The sequence below is a fragment of the Falco rusticolus genome, chromosome 1 (assembly GCF_015220075.1).
Source record: "Falco rusticolus isolate bFalRus1 chromosome 1, bFalRus1.pri, whole genome shotgun sequence".
Lineage (NCBI taxonomy): Eukaryota > Metazoa > Chordata > Aves > Falconiformes > Falconidae > Falco > Falco rusticolus.
Genome location: NC_051187.1, coordinates 3,222,390 through 3,240,274, shown reverse-complemented (window position 1 = coordinate 3,240,274; position 17,885 = coordinate 3,222,390). Strand labels below are relative to the sequence as shown.

The 17,885-nt window shown below is 51.4% G+C and overlaps 2 protein-coding genes across 3 annotated transcripts in view; both read right to left on the bottom strand.

The window, feature by feature from the left end:
- Positions 1-7,588: 7,588 nt before the first annotated feature.
- Positions 7,589-10,102, bottom strand: LOC119153649 (regulator of G-protein signaling 9-like; the record flags this gene model as incomplete). The annotated part of the gene is made up of 2 exons (XM_037400341.1): positions 7,589-8,031; positions 9,501-10,102. Coding segments are annotated over 2 exons (759 nt in total), but the record flags the coding sequence as incomplete, so codon positions are not given.
- Positions 10,103-10,675: 573 nt separating this feature from the next.
- RGS9 (regulator of G protein signaling 9) overlaps positions 10,676-17,885 on the bottom strand; it is a 30,960-nt gene continuing 23,750 nt past the window's right edge. Inside the window, exons 13-17 of one of the 2 annotated variants that reach the window (XM_037404973.1) lie at positions 16,925-17,040; positions 16,372-16,459; positions 15,702-15,840; positions 14,599-14,684; positions 10,676-13,224 (exon numbers count right to left, since the gene is read on the bottom strand). In XM_037404973.1, the coding sequence (XP_037260870.1) occupies positions 13,056-13,224; positions 14,599-14,684; positions 15,702-15,840; positions 16,372-16,459; positions 16,925-17,040 (598 nt within the window). In that variant the 3' untranslated portion in view covers positions 10,676-13,055. Of the gene's footprint in view, positions 13,225-14,598; positions 14,688-15,701; positions 15,841-16,371; positions 16,460-16,924; positions 17,041-17,885 lie in introns of those variants that run through there. The other variant, XM_037404980.1, reaches the window with a different exon arrangement.

Here is a 17,885-nt window from a genome sequence, read left to right as displayed (position 1 = left end):
GATAAAAAGGACAAGACCATCCTTTCTGAAAGTCTTCTGCTACAAATTTTCTCCCCATAGTAATAGGCTTTGCAAAGTATTTTAAAGAATAACTTAAGCAGTAATTCCCAGGAAACCATTTCTTACCTATGGTTAATGTCCGATCTGTTCACATTACTTCTCAACTTTCTGACACAGAAATCAAGGAGAACATTTGCAGAAATCAAGATCCATATTGGTTCAGCCCCTGAGGATAATAAAGACTTAGAAATATGTACAAATTTAAGTGGTTTTGAATAAGGACAGCATTTCAAAAAGCAGTCGAATTGTTACTTTGAAATAAGCCATTATTTTCTGCTTTTTTAAATTCCAGTCTTTAATAGGGGATGAGATCCAGACTGCCAAGAACCAAGGAGAGTTTTTGATGCAAGTGTAAAGCAGCATTTAAAAAGTGCAAGTATCCCATAATAGAGCCCAGACTGAATTGCCGGCTCCCAGACGTGCCTGGAGCATCCAGGGGTCCATCCAGCCCAGGAGGTCAGAGCTGGAGGGTTTAGAGGCCCTGTCCTCTCAAGTGCTGACCTCGGGGTTCACCTTGTTTCTCCTGGTGAGGCCGTGGGGCTCACACCACAGCCCCGTACCAAACATCTCCTGCCCAAGCCCGTGGGAGGTCTGACCTGGGGGCAGCCCAGACGCACGACATGGGCAGATGTTGCCATGGCAGGGAAGGGATGGGAGGACACCTCCTGAAGTCTCTTTGGACTGTTTTTGCTGATCCTATCCCTGCCAAACATCCCAGGAAAAACTCTGTCTTTCAGTGGGATTTATCAAAGAAAGCCTTTCTTTCTCCTGGTGCCATACTTGGAGAAAAAACATCTGGTGTGGAAGCATCGCTGGCATGAACATGCGTGATTCACACACTCTTCGATGAGCTCAGGATCTTCATGCTCAAGACCCTCTGTGGACACCCACTCCTGGCAGCGGCCAGATCTTTGCAAACCTCTGGGTTCTCAGCTGTGGTAGAGCTGAAGGCGGCAGCAGGACGGCAGATCCTCTCGGTCTTCCCCACGCAGAGGGAAGTGGAGCAGCACCGTGCCGTCCTCACTCCCAGCCACGCCAGAGGGTTTGCAGGGACACACGTCTGCTGACCCGGGAGAGCTGAGCCTGCTCCGCTCAGAGCACGGAGGACCTGGAGATGGGATGGCAAGCGGGGGGTGAAGGTGCATCCAGCAGAAGATGGGACTGCCACACACCTAGGCGCCTGCCCCACGGCACGTGTGCAGGAGGGATGTGGGGAGCAGGGAGGAGACCCGCCGCAGTGGAGCACGGCACAGCACACCGGGGGAGTCAGCAGAGCGAAAACGGGAGCTGGCGCTCAACAAAAGGCCCAGTTAGCTGTCCTCCTGCGAACAAACAGCCCCTCGCCCCAACTTTTCCAAAGATTGCTCACGAAATAAAAGGGCCACAGGATTGGAGAGATCAACCTAAGTCATGTACATCTATTTAACAAGAAAACTCATTGATAAGCAAACCACCTGATGCTTGCACAGCAGAAAAGAAAACACCTGGTTCTGCCTGTGGGTTGATAAGCCAGTATCTTTAATCTTTTTTTTTTTTTCTCTTGATGACTGAAGTACACACTCTGTGCGGCCCTATGCTCCAGCCACATTGGTAATAGTAACAAAGCTTTGATGTCCCCCTCATTCAACAGAATGTTGTTTAGTTCAAAGCGAAGAACAGAGGCAATTCTTTGCTTTTAAATTATTAGCTCCCTAAGTCTTCTGTAATGATATAGTTTGACTGAAGTGTGCAGTTTATTAACTACATAAAGACGATATTATTAGAGCGGAGAAAGGCAGCCGAAAGTTTTGCCTTTCAGCTCAGCAGCAGGGGTTTTTGATACTTTGATCTCAATCAATGCTAAATGTCTTTGTGAGATAGAGGGAGCAGCAGAAATTACCTTTGGCACCATGACTACATCAATTATTTAGTTCTTTTTCTTATAAATTAAAGTGTTCTTCAACTTTTACCCCAATTTTTTCTTCTCCCCCCCCCCCCCTTCAGTTGATTGGGAAAGAAAGAAAAAAAAAAGAAAAAAAAAGCTGACTGGAAGAAGTCTGGCTATGAACATTAATAAAAACCCCACTGACCTTTCGCAGTCCTGGTCGGGAAGGGTCTTCTCTGGGTGAGGAGATGGATTCATATGAAAAACAACAGCAAAAGCGTAGCTTGGGGTAATGTGCTGTTTAACCAAATGACTGTGTAGGTTGTTATTACAAATTTTTTCTATATCTAGCCTGATATCTTTTTTTATTTTTGGTCTATTCCAATCTTGCTAACATGAATGTAGCCAGAAAAATAGGCCACCTGATGGAAACCGAAGGATTGCTCTAAACGGGATTTAAAGTGTTGGTGTTTGTCAATGTTCCCTCCATTGCTTTCTGCACACACAACAGGGGAAAGCTTAGGAGCAAGAACGAGGCAGCTTCATCTTGGGTAACAATGAGAATAAACTCAGGTCTCCTACGGCTTAAAGAAGAGCTTGCAAAGAGCCAGGCCACCCTACCTGGAGTTGCAGCAGGTGCCTGCACACAACACATTGGATGCACTAACTCTCACTAAAGCCACTGGTGTTGGATAACCCCACCATGTATAAGCTGTCATCACATCCTACCCATAGCAAAGTTGCGTCCAGTGCAGAGTTACTCCCCTAGAGCCAACGGAGGGAATAAACCATTTCCAAAGTGAATTCATCCCATCTGAAGAGGGGTGACTAACTCTTTCCCTGGGGACAGAGGGAATCCAGCATGATGGGACTAGAGGTGGGCGAGGATAATAGAGCTCGGTGCTCCTGCTGCATAACAACAAATAGGTAGATATTTCAGGGGAATTTGTGTTCTTTCAGTACTTCAGGGAAGAGACTAGGCTGATGTCCAGAGAGCAGAGCCAAGGGGGGAGGGTATTCCCACAGTCTGGGGGACAGAAGCTGGTGTCTGGGCTTCAGTGCTGTGGTGTACAGAGTGTGTTAGAAACCACTGGAACCAGAACCTCAGCTGGGAACGCGAGCAGCAGGACCATGAAGATGCTGAGGAGCCAGCTTCACACCAAGACTGAGCCTGATGCACCTCAAGGATTTAAAATACTGTCCCTTGGCCAGAGAAATTTTTTGTGAGTGAGAAATAAAAGAGGTCTTTGCAGAGACGTTGAGGCATGAACTATGGGAACTTCGATATATTTATATGTAGAACACGTTGGAGAACAACATAATTTTGTTTTCATGGTGATCAAAGTTTTGCAAGGAGGACTTGAGACAGTGTGCTAAGCTGCTATGGCAACATGAATTTTAAAAAGTAAACTGACTTGCAAGAGCTTATTTTTTCCTGTTTAGCGTGGTGCAGAACAGATCTAGGAACCTCTGCCCTAAAAGAGATCCTGTGAGGTGCTCACCTCTGCTCCTGGGCTAGGTGCGCTGCAAAATGCATAAAACATATCCCTCGTGGCAAGGGGAAAATTACCCCAGTGACTGGCTTTCTTCCTGGATCCCTGAGGCTCCTGCACTCCAAGAAGCCAAGTCACAATGACTCTTTCATAATACATTTATCATAATTCAGACATTCAGATGTCAGGGTGAATGTACCGTGAACCACCTCTGTTCACCTGACATCCTATTCTGGGAGCCCAGTAGGATGTAACGTGGTGCAGCCCCTGCACAGAGGTGAATTCCACCCACGGAGCACCGTTTCCAAGAGCATCATGACGTGGGCTCCGCTTACATCTCCGCTTTCAAGCCACCCTCACAAAATGTGAAGGCAGCGGTGTCGGGAACGTTTCTGACAGCTCCTTTCACAAGGGGATGCTGTGAAGAGCTGTCATGCTCTGAGTCAGCTGTTCTGCCACGGCTGGCATTTCAGGCAGGACGAGGCTGCTCGCAGAGCCATCCCAACCACGCCGCCTGCCAAAACCACGCTGGGAATCTCAGGGGAACAAGCCCTCTCCTGAGCCAGCTGGTACTTCCTGCTCCTGAGGCCTGATCCTGCTGGATGCTGAGCATTCTTTGTTCCATTTTTAAATTAACGAGACTTGAGCAATGCACAGTCCAAGACTTCAGAGGAAGAAAAAGGCTCTCGGTGCTTTTGGCGCCTTGGCCGTATGTCCCAGCCGGAGAGGAGAGACTGAAATGTCAAGCTTGAAGGCAGATTCGAGAGATGCCGACCACCTGGAAAACAGATCTCGAAGCGGGACATTTGAACCGGTTCCCTGAGCCCTGCCAACACCTTCCAGCTGCCCATACCCCAGCCCCGCAGCACCAGCGGTGAGCAGCCCCAGCCGCAGCACCCCAGAGCTGGCAGCCCACCGCAGGATCCACCTCCTGCCCAAAGCTCCAGCAAGAGCCTGAGGTTCACCAGCCTGGGACTCGCTCCCATCCTATCCCAACAGTGTCCCCTTGAGGTTGATGGCTGAGGCAGCCTGGGAAGAGCCCTCACGGAGGTTTGGGGAAACCTCAGAAGCTGCTCTCGCTTTCCAGGCTGGCCCACTGCTGCAGAGCAAGGATGTGAACAAATCCCAGCAGCCGTGAGTCAGCCTGAGCCCCAGCAAAGGATGCTGGAGGACCCCGCGCTAACATGGGGTGTGGGACCTCCCCACGCGGCAGTGAAGCACGCTGGAGGACCACACAGCTAATTAAGCATCTTCCTTCCAAGTTCTCGCAAACAATATCCAAAGTCCGACCATTGTGGCCCCTCCTGCAGCACATCAGCTCAGACCTGGAGCGCGGGGAGCTCTTCCAGCACCGACGAGCCCGAGCGGGGCCATGGCTGCTCCGTGGGTCTGTGCCAGCCGCAAGCCCCCGCAGCGGTGGGGGGCAGGAGAGCAGAGCCGCTGCGGAGAGGGCACGGGGCTTCCTTGCTGCTGCTGGAGTCTCCTTTCTTCTGTCAGCCAAGCAGCAGGGAGTTTTCTGAGAAACTGCCCCCAGGGAGCGATCACTTTTTCCAGTCATTAACCTTACACATCCCTCACATTATCGGAATACCTTGGATGTCTAAGTTGCCGCAGTGAGCTAATTCTTCCAGGTGACTCCAGGCAGCATTAAATGGGCTCCTGCACAGCGAGGGGATTTGAACTGCAAGAGCTGAAAGCGCTCCCGACTCCGGCATGCCAGGCCTCCAGCGGGGGAGAGATCGTCAGATGTCACCGTGCAAGCACAGCGAGGTGACAGGAGGGATCCAGGGCCCCCGGAGCAGCGGTTTTCAACCTGCAGTCAGCAGGCACCTGGGGGGTCTGCAGGTGAAGGGAGGAAGGAAGGAAAGCAAGGCATGGGCTTGAGATGCATGACGCAGGGGTCTGTGCCCCCACAAGGCAAAAAAACTGTAGGAGTCCTCAAGTTGGAAGATAGTGGCGGAAAAAAGCAGTGCCCTGAAGACATAAATGTTGGGAACCCCCAGTGCTGGCCTCTGGGACTTGTATGTACCTGTCTGTCTGGATGCAATTGCATCAGGGTGTCCGAGCCCTGACAGAACAGCCTGTTTTGGACCCTGAAGCCCTTCCTCTGGTTTAGAAGATGAGCATGAGGCCAAGGCACTATTTGATTCCTTGGCGAAGATGGGGAGAACTTCACGCTCCACTCCCTAAGGAGCAGAACGGGTCACCAGCGAGTATGAGCTTTCCATCGCCTGCGCGTGCCCCACGGGAGAGCCAGCACAGCCACAGCCTGCTCCCCACTCGGCAACCACCAAGCTCTGCCTGCAGAGGAAAGGCTGATTGCCTCCACCCCAGGCCACTGAAAATAAACCCGGAGATATTTCTAGAAAACCCTCCACGCTTCTTTGCAGCAAAGGAAGCGGCCACCCCTCAGTGGGGCCAGCATGGGTGAGACCCACCTCTTTGACAAGGGTTTCTTGGCAAGTTCCCTCTCCCCTGTGGCTAGCAAACTGTACACCACTACAAAGAGGTTCTCATGGTAGGTGGGTATTAGTTAGCACTAGTTGTGTTGCTCTTGCTAAGCACATACCAAATAAAGAGTAGTGCCCGAGTTCATCGTGGAGAATGCACGCATTCATCAGCTTGTGAAAGCGGGACAAGGCATGCGTCTTCCGCAGCGAGCCGAGGACACGTGGAGCCACAGCTGTGAGGAAGCCAGCTGGGGAGCTGGTGCTGAGTGCCCACCATGGCTCTGTGCACGCCAGCAGTGCTGAGGAGGAAACCACAGACAACGGGGTTCCACGTGACGCCACGCACTGTCTCCACGGAGCATGACCCACGTCCCAGCCCCAGCCACACACTGCTGATCCGTGGCTGCTGTTGGCCTCTGGAGTAGAAGGCAAGGAGGTGCACAGGAGGAACCCCAAACCAGTGAGACAAATATTAATAGTAGGATAGCTCTTATAATATGTACATAACATTACATATGATATTATTAACTTACACATCACAATGTCTTCCTTTGTGTTGCCTGGATTATACATTACCAGTGTCTCGTCAGGAGCAGCTGAGTAACAATATCAACAAAAACAATCGCAAAAGACACCACACTTGTCTCTCCTGAGTAACAGGTGGCCACCACTAGTGACTGCCAGAGCAGAGCCTGATCCTTCCCACAAAGCAAAGCCAGCACAAGCAGGCACGCATTTGTACAGAGGGAACATCACAGGCGGCGCGGGCCAGCACCCTCCCGCTCGACCTTCGCTTTGGGGCAGTGCAGCTTCCTGCTCCTCTGGGAAAGAGACTTGGGAAACAGAAACAGCCTCTTGGTTTTCCCGACCTGCCCTGTAGTGAGAAGTGTCATCCCCAACCAGGGGGAAATGGGGACCACTGAGCATGTGGGAGGAGAGACTAAATCCCACAGTAGCAATCGGCATGACGAACCATGTCAGCCACACATGCAAAGCTCTGTTTACAATTAGAAAGTGCAAAATAACAACACCAAAAGTCACAGGCCACACGGACAAATTACAGAATGATGACCCACACCACGCACATCTAGGAAACCCTCCAAGTGTGAACAAAAATCCATCTTCAACACTGACACGACATAGGGAAAGCAACGCTCTAACACTCTTGATAACAACACGAGTAAAGACTGTGGCAATGCACCAGTCTGTGTCTGGGGAGGTCCAAAACACCAACACAGGTTTGGTTTGGATCTTCCCAGGTGTTGCCGGGGTGCAGCTCAAGTCATGGTTTCAAAACCCATCCCTGCACCGAGAGGCCACAGAAGGGACACGGGAGGTAACGCAGAACTGCTCTGGAGCCTTTGCTCTTCTCCTGCACTGCTTGCTCTTTGGGATCATTTTTGGTTTGGATTAAGGAACGATGCTATGCCATTCGGCACACAGCTTCTCGCGAGGGGTTCAATTTACCTTCCCCAGCAATTAGCTACCTTTTAATGAACTTGCTTTAAAATAAAAAAAAATAGTAATAATAAGAGGTGGACCCAAGCTGGGGGCGCAAACATGCCCCAGACTTGGCACTGAAGTCTGAGTCCTACTCTGAAAAATGCCTGCAAGCTCTGCTCCAGCTGTGCTGTGTACAGTGTGCTGACACCTCATGGCCAAGCAAGTAGTTCAGATAAGACGCTATTTCCCAGGATATACACACACATAAATTCTCCGTCTGCTGTAAGGCAAGAAACGAGGTTCATTTATCAAGATGTTTGTAATGAACAGATCAGAATATACCAAAGACAGCCAAGAAAACCAGTCCAGAAATGCTTCAGATTCTTGAACCACAAGCAGATGGGTACGGCAGGGTCCGCCGTTCCTAGCTGCAGAGCCGGAGCCTCCTTGATGCTAAAGGATGGCCGTAACGCGCCTCTTCACACCGCGGCACGTATACCGAGCTGTACATGGCAGACCTTGTGCTCTCAGGCCTGGAGAGAGCGTCCGTGTCTGGGCTGCTCGTTACCCAGCCCTCCCCTCTTCCGCGGGGTTCTCCCACGGGCAGATCACCTCCTTCGCAGAGTCCTTACAAGCTCGGTGGCGGTTGTCCTCTCCCTCCTCAGAGTCTATGGGGTAGATCCGGCTCTCCAAAGGAGCATCCGTTTTTATTTGGAAGAAGCTGTGTTGTGAAATAAAAACTCATCACGCATACAGCACTTTTTGATGTGCGCTCGGAGACAGCGAACACGCAGCATGGAGTCTGGCTTTGAGTTTTCCACTGTTCAAACCCCAGATCCCAAAGCAAAACTCCTGGGCACAAGCCTGCAGAGATGGAAAACGAAGGAAATGTGCACTCCCAGCCCTTTGAAGCAAAACTGCTGTGTGACCCAGCTCTGGCACAGCCAGAGCGCAGAGCCAGGTGGAGCAGGAGCCCTCAGACTTATGCTTTTGAATTTATAACGTGGACTCGTCCACTTGGTCACCAGCAAAGGTGGATTAAAAGAGATTGAGGACATGTTACTCTTGGTGAGGGACATGGCCAGGATTTAGTTTCAACAGTGACAGTCTCTCCAGGCAACAAATCCCCAGATTATGAATATGAATATGAATACACATCCTGCTCTGGCAGGACAAACGTTCACGATCCCCCTCAGGATTTCTCCTCCCTTGTTACTTCTGTGTCTCCTCTGACTTTCAAACCACTAAACCAAACCTGAACCAATGCTCGAGAACAAACACAAACGTACGAGCGGTTTGCCAAATTCAGGACTCAAAAGCAAAACAGAAGGTGTAAGTGCAGGAGAGAGAAACCACCGGTGTGGCCTCCTGCCTGTTTCTCATCAAAAACCACATCCAATATGGGGAGCAGGTGCAAGGAGCCAAGGGGAAGAGATGCTTTTGGAGGCCTGGCCACGATTTGGGGCAGGCAGCACCAACGCCAGTGGTGGGTTTGAGATGCAACGGTAGGAACGGCACCATCAGCCGGGCTGGCCACATTCTCAGGGTGTACGGGGGCCCTGCCCCCCAGTACCGGAGCATCTCACCATCTTTGCTGGTGCAAAGATCTGGAGCTCATCTCCAAAGCCACCAAAATAACAAAATTGGTCAAACAGCTTCTGCTGCTTGTGCCGCAAGGCCCCACAGCCCATGAAGGTGCTTGATGTGGGGAGAAACATAACTTCATGCCGAGCTGGGGCTGCCTCGTGCAAGGGGCCATCACCTCCTCCGGCCTGCCCCAGCGCGTGGGGCTCGGGGACGCGGGCAAGGGGTGGCACGGCTGCAGGGGGACACCAGTGCAGGTGCCTGGCGTCCCCAGGGGGAAGGAGAGGCCACGTCCCTGGCTATGCCACAGGTACCCCGAGCAGCCTCATGGCCCGCAGCTCCCTGGGGCCGGCGGGGAGGTGCAGCGCCTCCATTGCCTCGCCTGGCGCCAGGGAGGCGCAGGGCTGGTGCCCACTCCCACAGCCGCCATTACACCAGCCCCAACAGCGGCGCACGGGGCGGGGGGCGGCAGCAGCTGACTGCAATACGAAGCACAAGGCCCACTTTAACGGGCTCAGCTGGCGCCATTTCAACCTCTACGTACAAACGGACACGGGACCGGAGGCGAGCCCTGCACGGGGGCTCAGGTGCCCGCGCGGTGCTTACCTGCTCACCGCTGCAGCGTCCGGCCGGAGCCGCCGCTCCCGCTCGCCCAGCGGCTGCACCTTCCCGTGGGGCACGGCCGGGCACCTGGGCGAGAGCGCGGCGAACACGGGCGAGGCCCGGCAGCCCCTCCTCAGGAACCGGCCGAAGGACAGGGCGGCCGTGCGGGACCTGCCACCAGCGGAGGGGAAGGGGCCGGGGCCGGCCCCCTCGGGCTGCTGCTGGGCGCCGCCTGGGGCCTCGCTGGCGGGCCTGGGGCAGGCGGCGCGGTGGGGCTGGGCCGGGGGGCCGGGGGAGGCAGCAGGCAGCGATGGCGGGGTGTTGGTGCCAGCGTAGACAGCCGGGCGGGGGGCCCGGGAGGTGTGGTGGGATGGCTGCGGGGAGGAAAAGGAGAGAGGCTCGGTCAGGCCCCGGGGCACAGCATGCCGGAGGCTGGCCTGGCCTCCCCAGGCTTCGTCAGGAGGAGAAGGGCCAGCTGCTACCAGGAGAGACAGGGCTGAGCTGGGAGGCAGCCGATGGCTACCCTGGCCAAGCCTGGGCCAGTGCCCCCCTCTCCTGCAGCTCTGTCCCCTTCCCTGCTCCCCCGCAGCGGGAGAGCGGAGGTGTCACAATTTGCCCGTGGAAAGCAACGGGGTCGCTGCTACCAGCCTCAGCGGTGCTGACAGATCGGCCCCACACGCGCTATGACACTGTAGGAGACACCAGCTTGACTCATTCCTTACAACAATTAGCTCTAGGCACGGAGGAGTCTGTTACCCCAAGAACGTGATCTTGGTTATGAATGGTATAACCATGTCATACCCAAAGCACCACTGTGCCGGCTGCCGCGGCGGCCAAGAAATAGGACACCGAGCTCCAAACCCTGACGACTGATAATACAAGAAGCCACATCTTGTGCTGAAGCCCCCAGTGTCCCTGGCTGGTGCTGTGAAGTCTCCAGCTCAGCTAATTCAGCCCTCAGGACAAGCCCAAGCACAGATGCATCAGCAGAGGACACGCTGCATGCCGGGGTGCCCCCCACCCTGCTTCCCAAGGACTCATTCCCAGCAGAAATGAAACGCAGCTCAAGTGTCCTAAGAGAAGCACTGAGAGTGGAGGAACACAGAGAAAATGTATGCACGCATGGCAGAAAGATGACACAGTGAAGGGTGAGCACACTGAGACAAGACAGAGAAGGATGAACTTTGTTCTTTTTTCATTTTCTACATTTATTTTTATTAGACAGATGAATGCATGGAAGCCATGGCCAAGAAATGAAACAACATATTGCTCTGATTTCCAATGGAAACAAACAATTTCTTGGCTGGCACAAAGTGAGGTTCAGTTTGTACCATGGTCACACTTTGTACCAGCGACCTTCCTCTTCAGGGACCGAACAGCAAGGGACCGAGGAGCGGTACGCTGGGTCATGCCAGCTTATTCAGCCTCTAAGCAGAACAGAGCCAGCTTCTGCCTGCAAGTGCAGGCCTGGTGTTTCACAAGCACAGTGACTCCAGAGCATGCAGCATTAACCCACATCAGGGGGACAACGATGAAAAGCTGAGATGATGAAAAATCAAGAGAAAGGAATGGATAGAGGGAACATAAAAAGCAGAGCTGCAGACAAAATAGAAGTAGAATCAGAGGGACTGACTGGAACACACAGATTTGTTATTTATTATTTATACTCTGACTTGATCTTCCTCATGTTACTACATACTGGCAGTCCCAGCATGCTCAGTGCTCCCTGTTAAACAAACCCTGAAGAGACTGCAGAGCTCATCACATCCAAGTAGCTTTGGACCAACCCTGCTACATTCCTGAGTATCTTTCAGTGCTCTTATGTCAAGGTAGGTTGATGCTGCTCAGTATTAGACATCAATTCAAAAGAAATTACAGTCTGAGCCCGCTCACCCTTACAGCATTGCAAAATTTGCCATTGCTCCCACTGGGAATAAGGGCATCTGAGCAAAAGACTCATGCAACTTGGTTTCAATTCCTCTAAGAAGGTTTATCACCGTTAGGTCAATGGAGGTCAAGAAAATCTCCGTAGCTCAGCTGCAAAGCAAAGGAGACTAGTTCTGCAGTGATACCAGATCAGACCAGGTAGCCCCGATTCCTCCTCCTGACAACACACACCGGGAGGGCTAGAATCGCTGTTCAAAGCTGTGGGGGAACAGCTATTGCCTGACTATCTTGCCTGCTCACAAGGGGCTGGTCTGCATGCACCCCAGTACCTGAGGGCTCCCACTCACATCCAGCTTCCTCCACCTCCCATTTCCTCTAAAATCGTATCATCTGTTCTTACTGCTGGTACAATACAAACCAGAGTAAAGAAGCTTCCTGGATCTCAGTGCTTCCCACCCAGTTCCTCTGTTTCCTCTAAGTTTTAACAAACAAGAAAGCTTTTCTGCCCCCCAATTCCCTCTACTGGGCTTTGCAGGAATCTTCTCACTTCTGGTTATCATTGGCCTGGTCCAGTGACACTCTGGTTTCCCAACAAAGCCTGGAATCTCCCTGAGCTCTTTAGCACTAAGGTAGTATTTTAGGTTGTCTCATTCTAAAGAGCAAAAGAAAAAAAAAAAAAAAAAAACACACACACACAAAACATACCACTACTTAAAGCTGAAATCAGCTCTGAACACCTCTACCCTGGTTCCTCCCTGCTTCTGGGCTACAAGCTGGAAGTACCCCGTTAGGTTTTTTTAACAACAGAAAATAGAAGAGCAGGAAAAAGACAAGACAAGAGGTAGGAAAGGTTTGATAAAAGAAACACAAAGCCATGGCTGCGTCTCTCAAGCCCTCCTGCAGGTTCCTGTGAGCAATGGCTTGCTACACCTGCACACCTACCTCATTGTGCAGGGGAGTCACGGGGGAGATCTCCTATGTCCCAGGGGCACTTGTGAGCATCATCAAAATTCAAAGGGTCATCTAAACCTTCAGAAACACTCATCCTACCACTCTCACAAGAAGATTACCCTCAAGATCTGCCTCTGGCTCCGCTGCACTGGCTAGGAGATGCAGGATACCTGAAGTGAGGAGTGTACTCCTCTCAGTGGGTGGCCAAGATACACCCCTTGGGAGGGCACGCACGCCTCTGAGAGGATGGACACCAGCGTGGACGCACTCCGAGGTGGGCCACCTCACCCTGCTCCCTGCGGGGTCACAAGGACCTGAACCCAAAGGACTGGGACAGCTGAGCTTTACACTGCCTTGTGCCACCCCACCTCCTGGAGGAACAGGAGGCAGGGGGAGGCAGCTGGGCCACCCAACCTCCACAGGGAGCTCGAGGCACCCAGGAAGCACCCCCTCCTCTCCGAGGGGTGCAGGGAGGGAGCCGGGCCCTGCACCCCGAGTCCGGCACAGCCAGCAGCCAGGCTCCACCAGCACTCCCATGCCTAACCTGCCTGGGAAGCGACATCCGCGGCTCCAGAAGCCATGGCAACGTGCGGAAGCAGGCTGTTGGCAGAGCCGGCCTGCAAACCTAAAGCAGCACTGACACCTTCAGGAAGGGGAGACAAAGCTCAACACCAGCTCGGCTTGTCTTTTCCCTGGGCTGTGCCCTGCGGGGCTCAGAGCCTATTTGGGAGGTTCCTTGAGCTGGCTCCTGCGGTCCAGCTTGCTCATGACCTGCGTGATGTCCACAGTCGCGGCGGCTTCTTTGGCTTTGGCCTCTTCCTCCCGCTGCCTCAGGATGATGGGGCTGGGGCTGGAGCGCAGGTGACGGCGTCTGAACGGGAAAGGGGAGCTGGGCAGAGAGGGAGTGAAAGAAGCAGGGTGTTACTGAAAAGTCAAAAGGCACCAAAAACTCACTCCCAGTAAGCAAATTTACCAGGAGGGCAAGCTCAGACACGGAGACATGTGCCACTGTCACCTGCACAAAAACAAAGAAGTGCAATTGTGGATGAGGTGGTTCAAAGTAGGACTCAGTGACACGGTCCCACACATGAGCTACAGAACTGCTAAAAGCATCCAGGCGGTCCTGGTCCTCGTAAGTGACTCCAGGGCCAGGAGATGGCCGGTACCTCACTCCTTTTGTCGTGTTTGCACGTAACTCTCAGTGTGAAGCCAAACACCTGCCATGAGTGGAATTTTTTCTAATGCTTTCAGAGGATCAAGATAGGGACCAGTATAGGCGTTTCTGGTGCCTGTGATATGATACCCCAAAAACCCACTTGCTACCTGCTGCAGCAAAGCCATCACCGGCAGCAGGGGAAACAAGTGTTGAGCCACCTCTGGATGAGGTACTAGCTCTTTAGTTTAACCAGGATGCTGACCACTGAGTGTCCAGAACAAGCACTGATAAACACAAAGCTAGTCGCCAGGATTAACCAGCATCTACCAGGGATCTTGTGATGTGTGGCTCAGGGAAAAACTAACCAAACCCCAGGCAAGTCAGCAGGAGGGTTTTTTCCACTGACTTGAAATGCGCTTTAGATGAAACAATAGCGTGAAAGTCCATGATTCCTCTTTCTTGCTTGCTAGGTTGATGAGTGGAAGAGGAACAGAGAAAGAAGCACACCACCCAGGCTCGCTATGACCTTGTACACTCAGCTTTAAGAAGCAACTACACTTCAAACTCTTGATTGGGAAAGAGCCATTTCAAGCCTGCTGCTTCTAACGCCGTCTACCTTGTGCCAGCAGTCCCTCACAAGTAAGATGCTGTTTATTCCCATGTGGCTGCCTGTCACCTTCGCCTTGCAGGGGGCAAGCAGCTTTGTCCGGGCAGAGCTGAGCAGAACCCACGGAGGACCCTGCAGTGGCTCTGTGTCTCCTCGGCAGCCTGTGTTTTGTGGGCAGGAGTTTTCCCATGCCCAGTACACAGCACTTTCTCCTTCCAGGAAAGGAGTTGTCATTAATTCAACAATCACAGCCTTTCTGAACAGACCCAACAGACAAGGCAGCCAAGCAATTGTCAAGTTGATCCTGACTGCACACAAGGCGCTTCCAAAGGGCTCACAAATAAACAGCACAATCAGTCCCAAAGCAAGGCATCTTCTTAGTGAAAAATCTTATTTCATTAAACAAACGTCTAAATCATAGTAATTTTGCTGCAACCCAGGCTTTTTCTACCCTTGCTACAAGAAAAACAAACCCCACAATTACATCCAGTTTCACTTGCCTTTTTTTGACAGTCTCTTGTGGCACAACAGCCTTGGCCAGCATTTCCTTGTATACTGGAGACTTTAAATAGCGGCCATAGGAGTCCTACTAGGAGAAAAAAAAGAGAAACTGGTAGTTATGGGCTGCAAACACCCTTATTAAAATCACCACCAAATACAACTGCTCAGGAGCCAGGGAGGCTGGGAACTGGATAATCTCCCCCAGCAGCCCAAGGGACTTTATATCTTGCAGGCAAATGTAGCTATTTAAACCAATACCCTTTCATCTTGGTGTAAAACTCCCAGGATTTTCCATCTCACAATAAAGCTTCCCAGGTAAGACCCAGACCAAAAGGTCTGAACAGAGCTTAGCCCAAGCCAGCGGTGTCTCACAGTCATTGGGAGGCAACGTGATTATGTTTCAGGAGCCGGACCTTTTTCAGCAACTGGTGAAAACCAGTGCAGCTCTGCTGCTTTCAGTGTCAACATGCACTAGCTGCTGCTCTGGCCCATAATACTCCTTCCGGCTAAGTGTATTTTGTGTCACTCATAAGGAGGAGTTACAGGTTATCTGTAGTTACCAGGATCTAATGACAGCCATGACATACTGTATGCTGATAGCAGCCCACAGTCCGCTGCATCAGTCAAACCTAAAAAAGGGTGTCCATAAACACAACCACAGAAAAATGTGTGAAAAAACTCGGTAAAACTTAAGATGGGTCATGTCTGCCAATGCTGTTGGTACAAAACTCAGGCAGTTACATCACAATTGCTACTACCTTTCCCATCCACTGCTGAAATCCAGTCGATGCGGCACAGAGTGGTACTAACCGAGTCAAGTTAAAAGATTTGTTCAAGCTTTGAACGAGCTGGTGACCAAGCTGGTATTTTAGAAAGTAGGACTTCCAGCAGACACCTGACCTCCACCACCCTGGGCACAGCTGCCTTAGAGGGAAGAAGAAGCAGCAGAATACAAAGACCTGAAGCAGTGCTTGCTAAAGTCAGCAAATTCGAAGGATTTTCAAACAAAGGCCACTTGAAAGTGACAGCTGATAGCACACAAAGGCACGGAAAGGCCCAGAGGACTGGAATCCCCTTAAGGCTTTGGAAACAAATAACAAACCTTTTTCATCAGCATGTAAATGTGGGTCTGAGCAGCATCTAAAACATAACGATGAGGGTGCTTGAGGCCTTTGACAGTGATGCCCATTGTTGTGCCATCAATGTTAATCCAGCGCCTTGCTCCCGGAGCCAGGAAGAGCCTGCAACGAGAAGGAATCAACACTGCCATTAACAGCTGGAGAATTCCTGGAGATTCCTGTCTGTGCATGAAAGGAAAAGTCCCTTCAGCTCCCCACTACAATCTGCTGTCCTGATTTTGGGCAGTCAGTCTCCTCTTCAACACTACAACATGTAGTCACTTCCTCTTGCCCTGTTAACACACAATATAAACCAAATCTGAGCCCACTGGAAGCAAAAAGGGCTTCTCCACTCTCCTCGTGGCAGCCCCAAGATATCTGCTGTTCCACACCTCTCGATTACATGCTAAGACCTAAACGTAATAGTGGAGAACAGAGAGGAAAAGTAACTATATAACAAAACAGTACTTAGGCTTTCATCTTCACAAGTTCATTTCCTACATAGGGACACTGGACAGTCACATTTGATGAGAGCTTACAAAGAAAAGTCTCAGGAATAAATAACGCGGAGAATGACAACGTGTGGAAGAAGGTTATGGGATTCATGTACAAAGAGCTTAAGAAATCAAGAAATTTTGCAATCATCACACTCACTTGTAAATCTCTTCTGCTTTTTCTTTGACCTTGGATTGGTCTCCATACTTGAGATCCTCACAGGCTTCCCAGAAACTCAGATTCTCTCCTGCGTAACAGGGATGCAGTCAGCAGAGAGCGAGACTGAGAAAAACACAATCCCATTTATTAACTCCTAAACTGAATGTATTTGACTCAGTGCGTTGGTCCTGATTCAGTCTCTGCAGTTCTTACAACCACCTTGAAAATCCCCTTGGGATTGAAGGAGGAATACAGCTTTCCCCTGCTCTCTGCTCGTTGACACCTAAGCGAGCTTGCGAATTCAGCCAGTTGCAGCTCGCCTGGGAGCAATCCCCACACGCGGGGAGTGCCCTGGGCTGTATTTTGTGCCCTGTGCCACTAGATGGTATTGCATGCACTGGCTGCAAAGCCATCGCCTCCAAAGTCACTTCTACTGCCTTTACTGTGCGACTTTGTCATCGTCTCGGCTCACAGCACCTACTGCAAAGGCATGGATTTCCACCACCGCTCTGTAGCGCAGGCAGGGAGAAAGACAGAGACACAGCAGACCCACCGCTGAACTCCTTCTTCAGGAACACCTGGAAGTTCTGCCGACCTTTCGGGTCTCGTATCAGCTCATTGAAATTGAAGGCCCATCGCTCCACACGCATTCTGGTGGGGACTTCCACTCTGCACAGGTTGAAAACAAACAGCATGGCCAGTTTCAAGTCGCCCACTTAATTGGCAGATTAATTAAAACCAAAATGCCCTTTGCTGGAATGCCAAGGGACTTCTCAGCACTATCCTGTTTTCCAGAATGCTGTAATGAGCTCCTGAAGTCAGCCCCCACTAAGTAAGCCAGAATTAAACAACTTGGTACACAGTGGGATGAGGATTTAGCTCAGATTTACACTGCTCTTGCAATGACAGCCCAGCTTTGCTGCAGGTTTCGCTCAGTTCTGTTCTGGAGGAGGCACTGATTGCTGCCCAAAGCTTTGCTTCTTATAACGGCATTCTGTGAAAGTATCCTTTGGGGCTGTCTAATGGGATACCATCAGTCTAACAGGATTGCCAGTCTCAAATGAGAACCAGTAATATGTTGTAAGCTTCAAGCCCAGAGATGCCACTGTATAATTAGCAAACACTATCTGAATGGAAATCCAAGGGAGACCTCAGAGAAAGGATGGACTCCCAGTATGTGCCTCCAGCCCAAACTCTCTCCTGGGGTGTGTGCAAAGACCAAGGGCCAGTAGTTGAACCTAGAATTGCTACACCATTGGCAGCACCTAATTTAGCAATGTTAATGCTAAACCAAGGGCTACACCTGAGTGTAACTGGTCATATTCCATTCCTGTGCTAGGAAAAGCGGACTAGACTCACGCAAGGGGAGGATTAGACCCACTCAGCAGGGGCTGAGCGCATACTTCCATCATGAGTTTAGGAATTTCTGTCATGTTAAGGCAGGCTCCACTTGAGGAAGATAACGCTGGAAGTTCAGCACGGAGTATTCCCAAGAGACAGTTTCTTTAGCATGG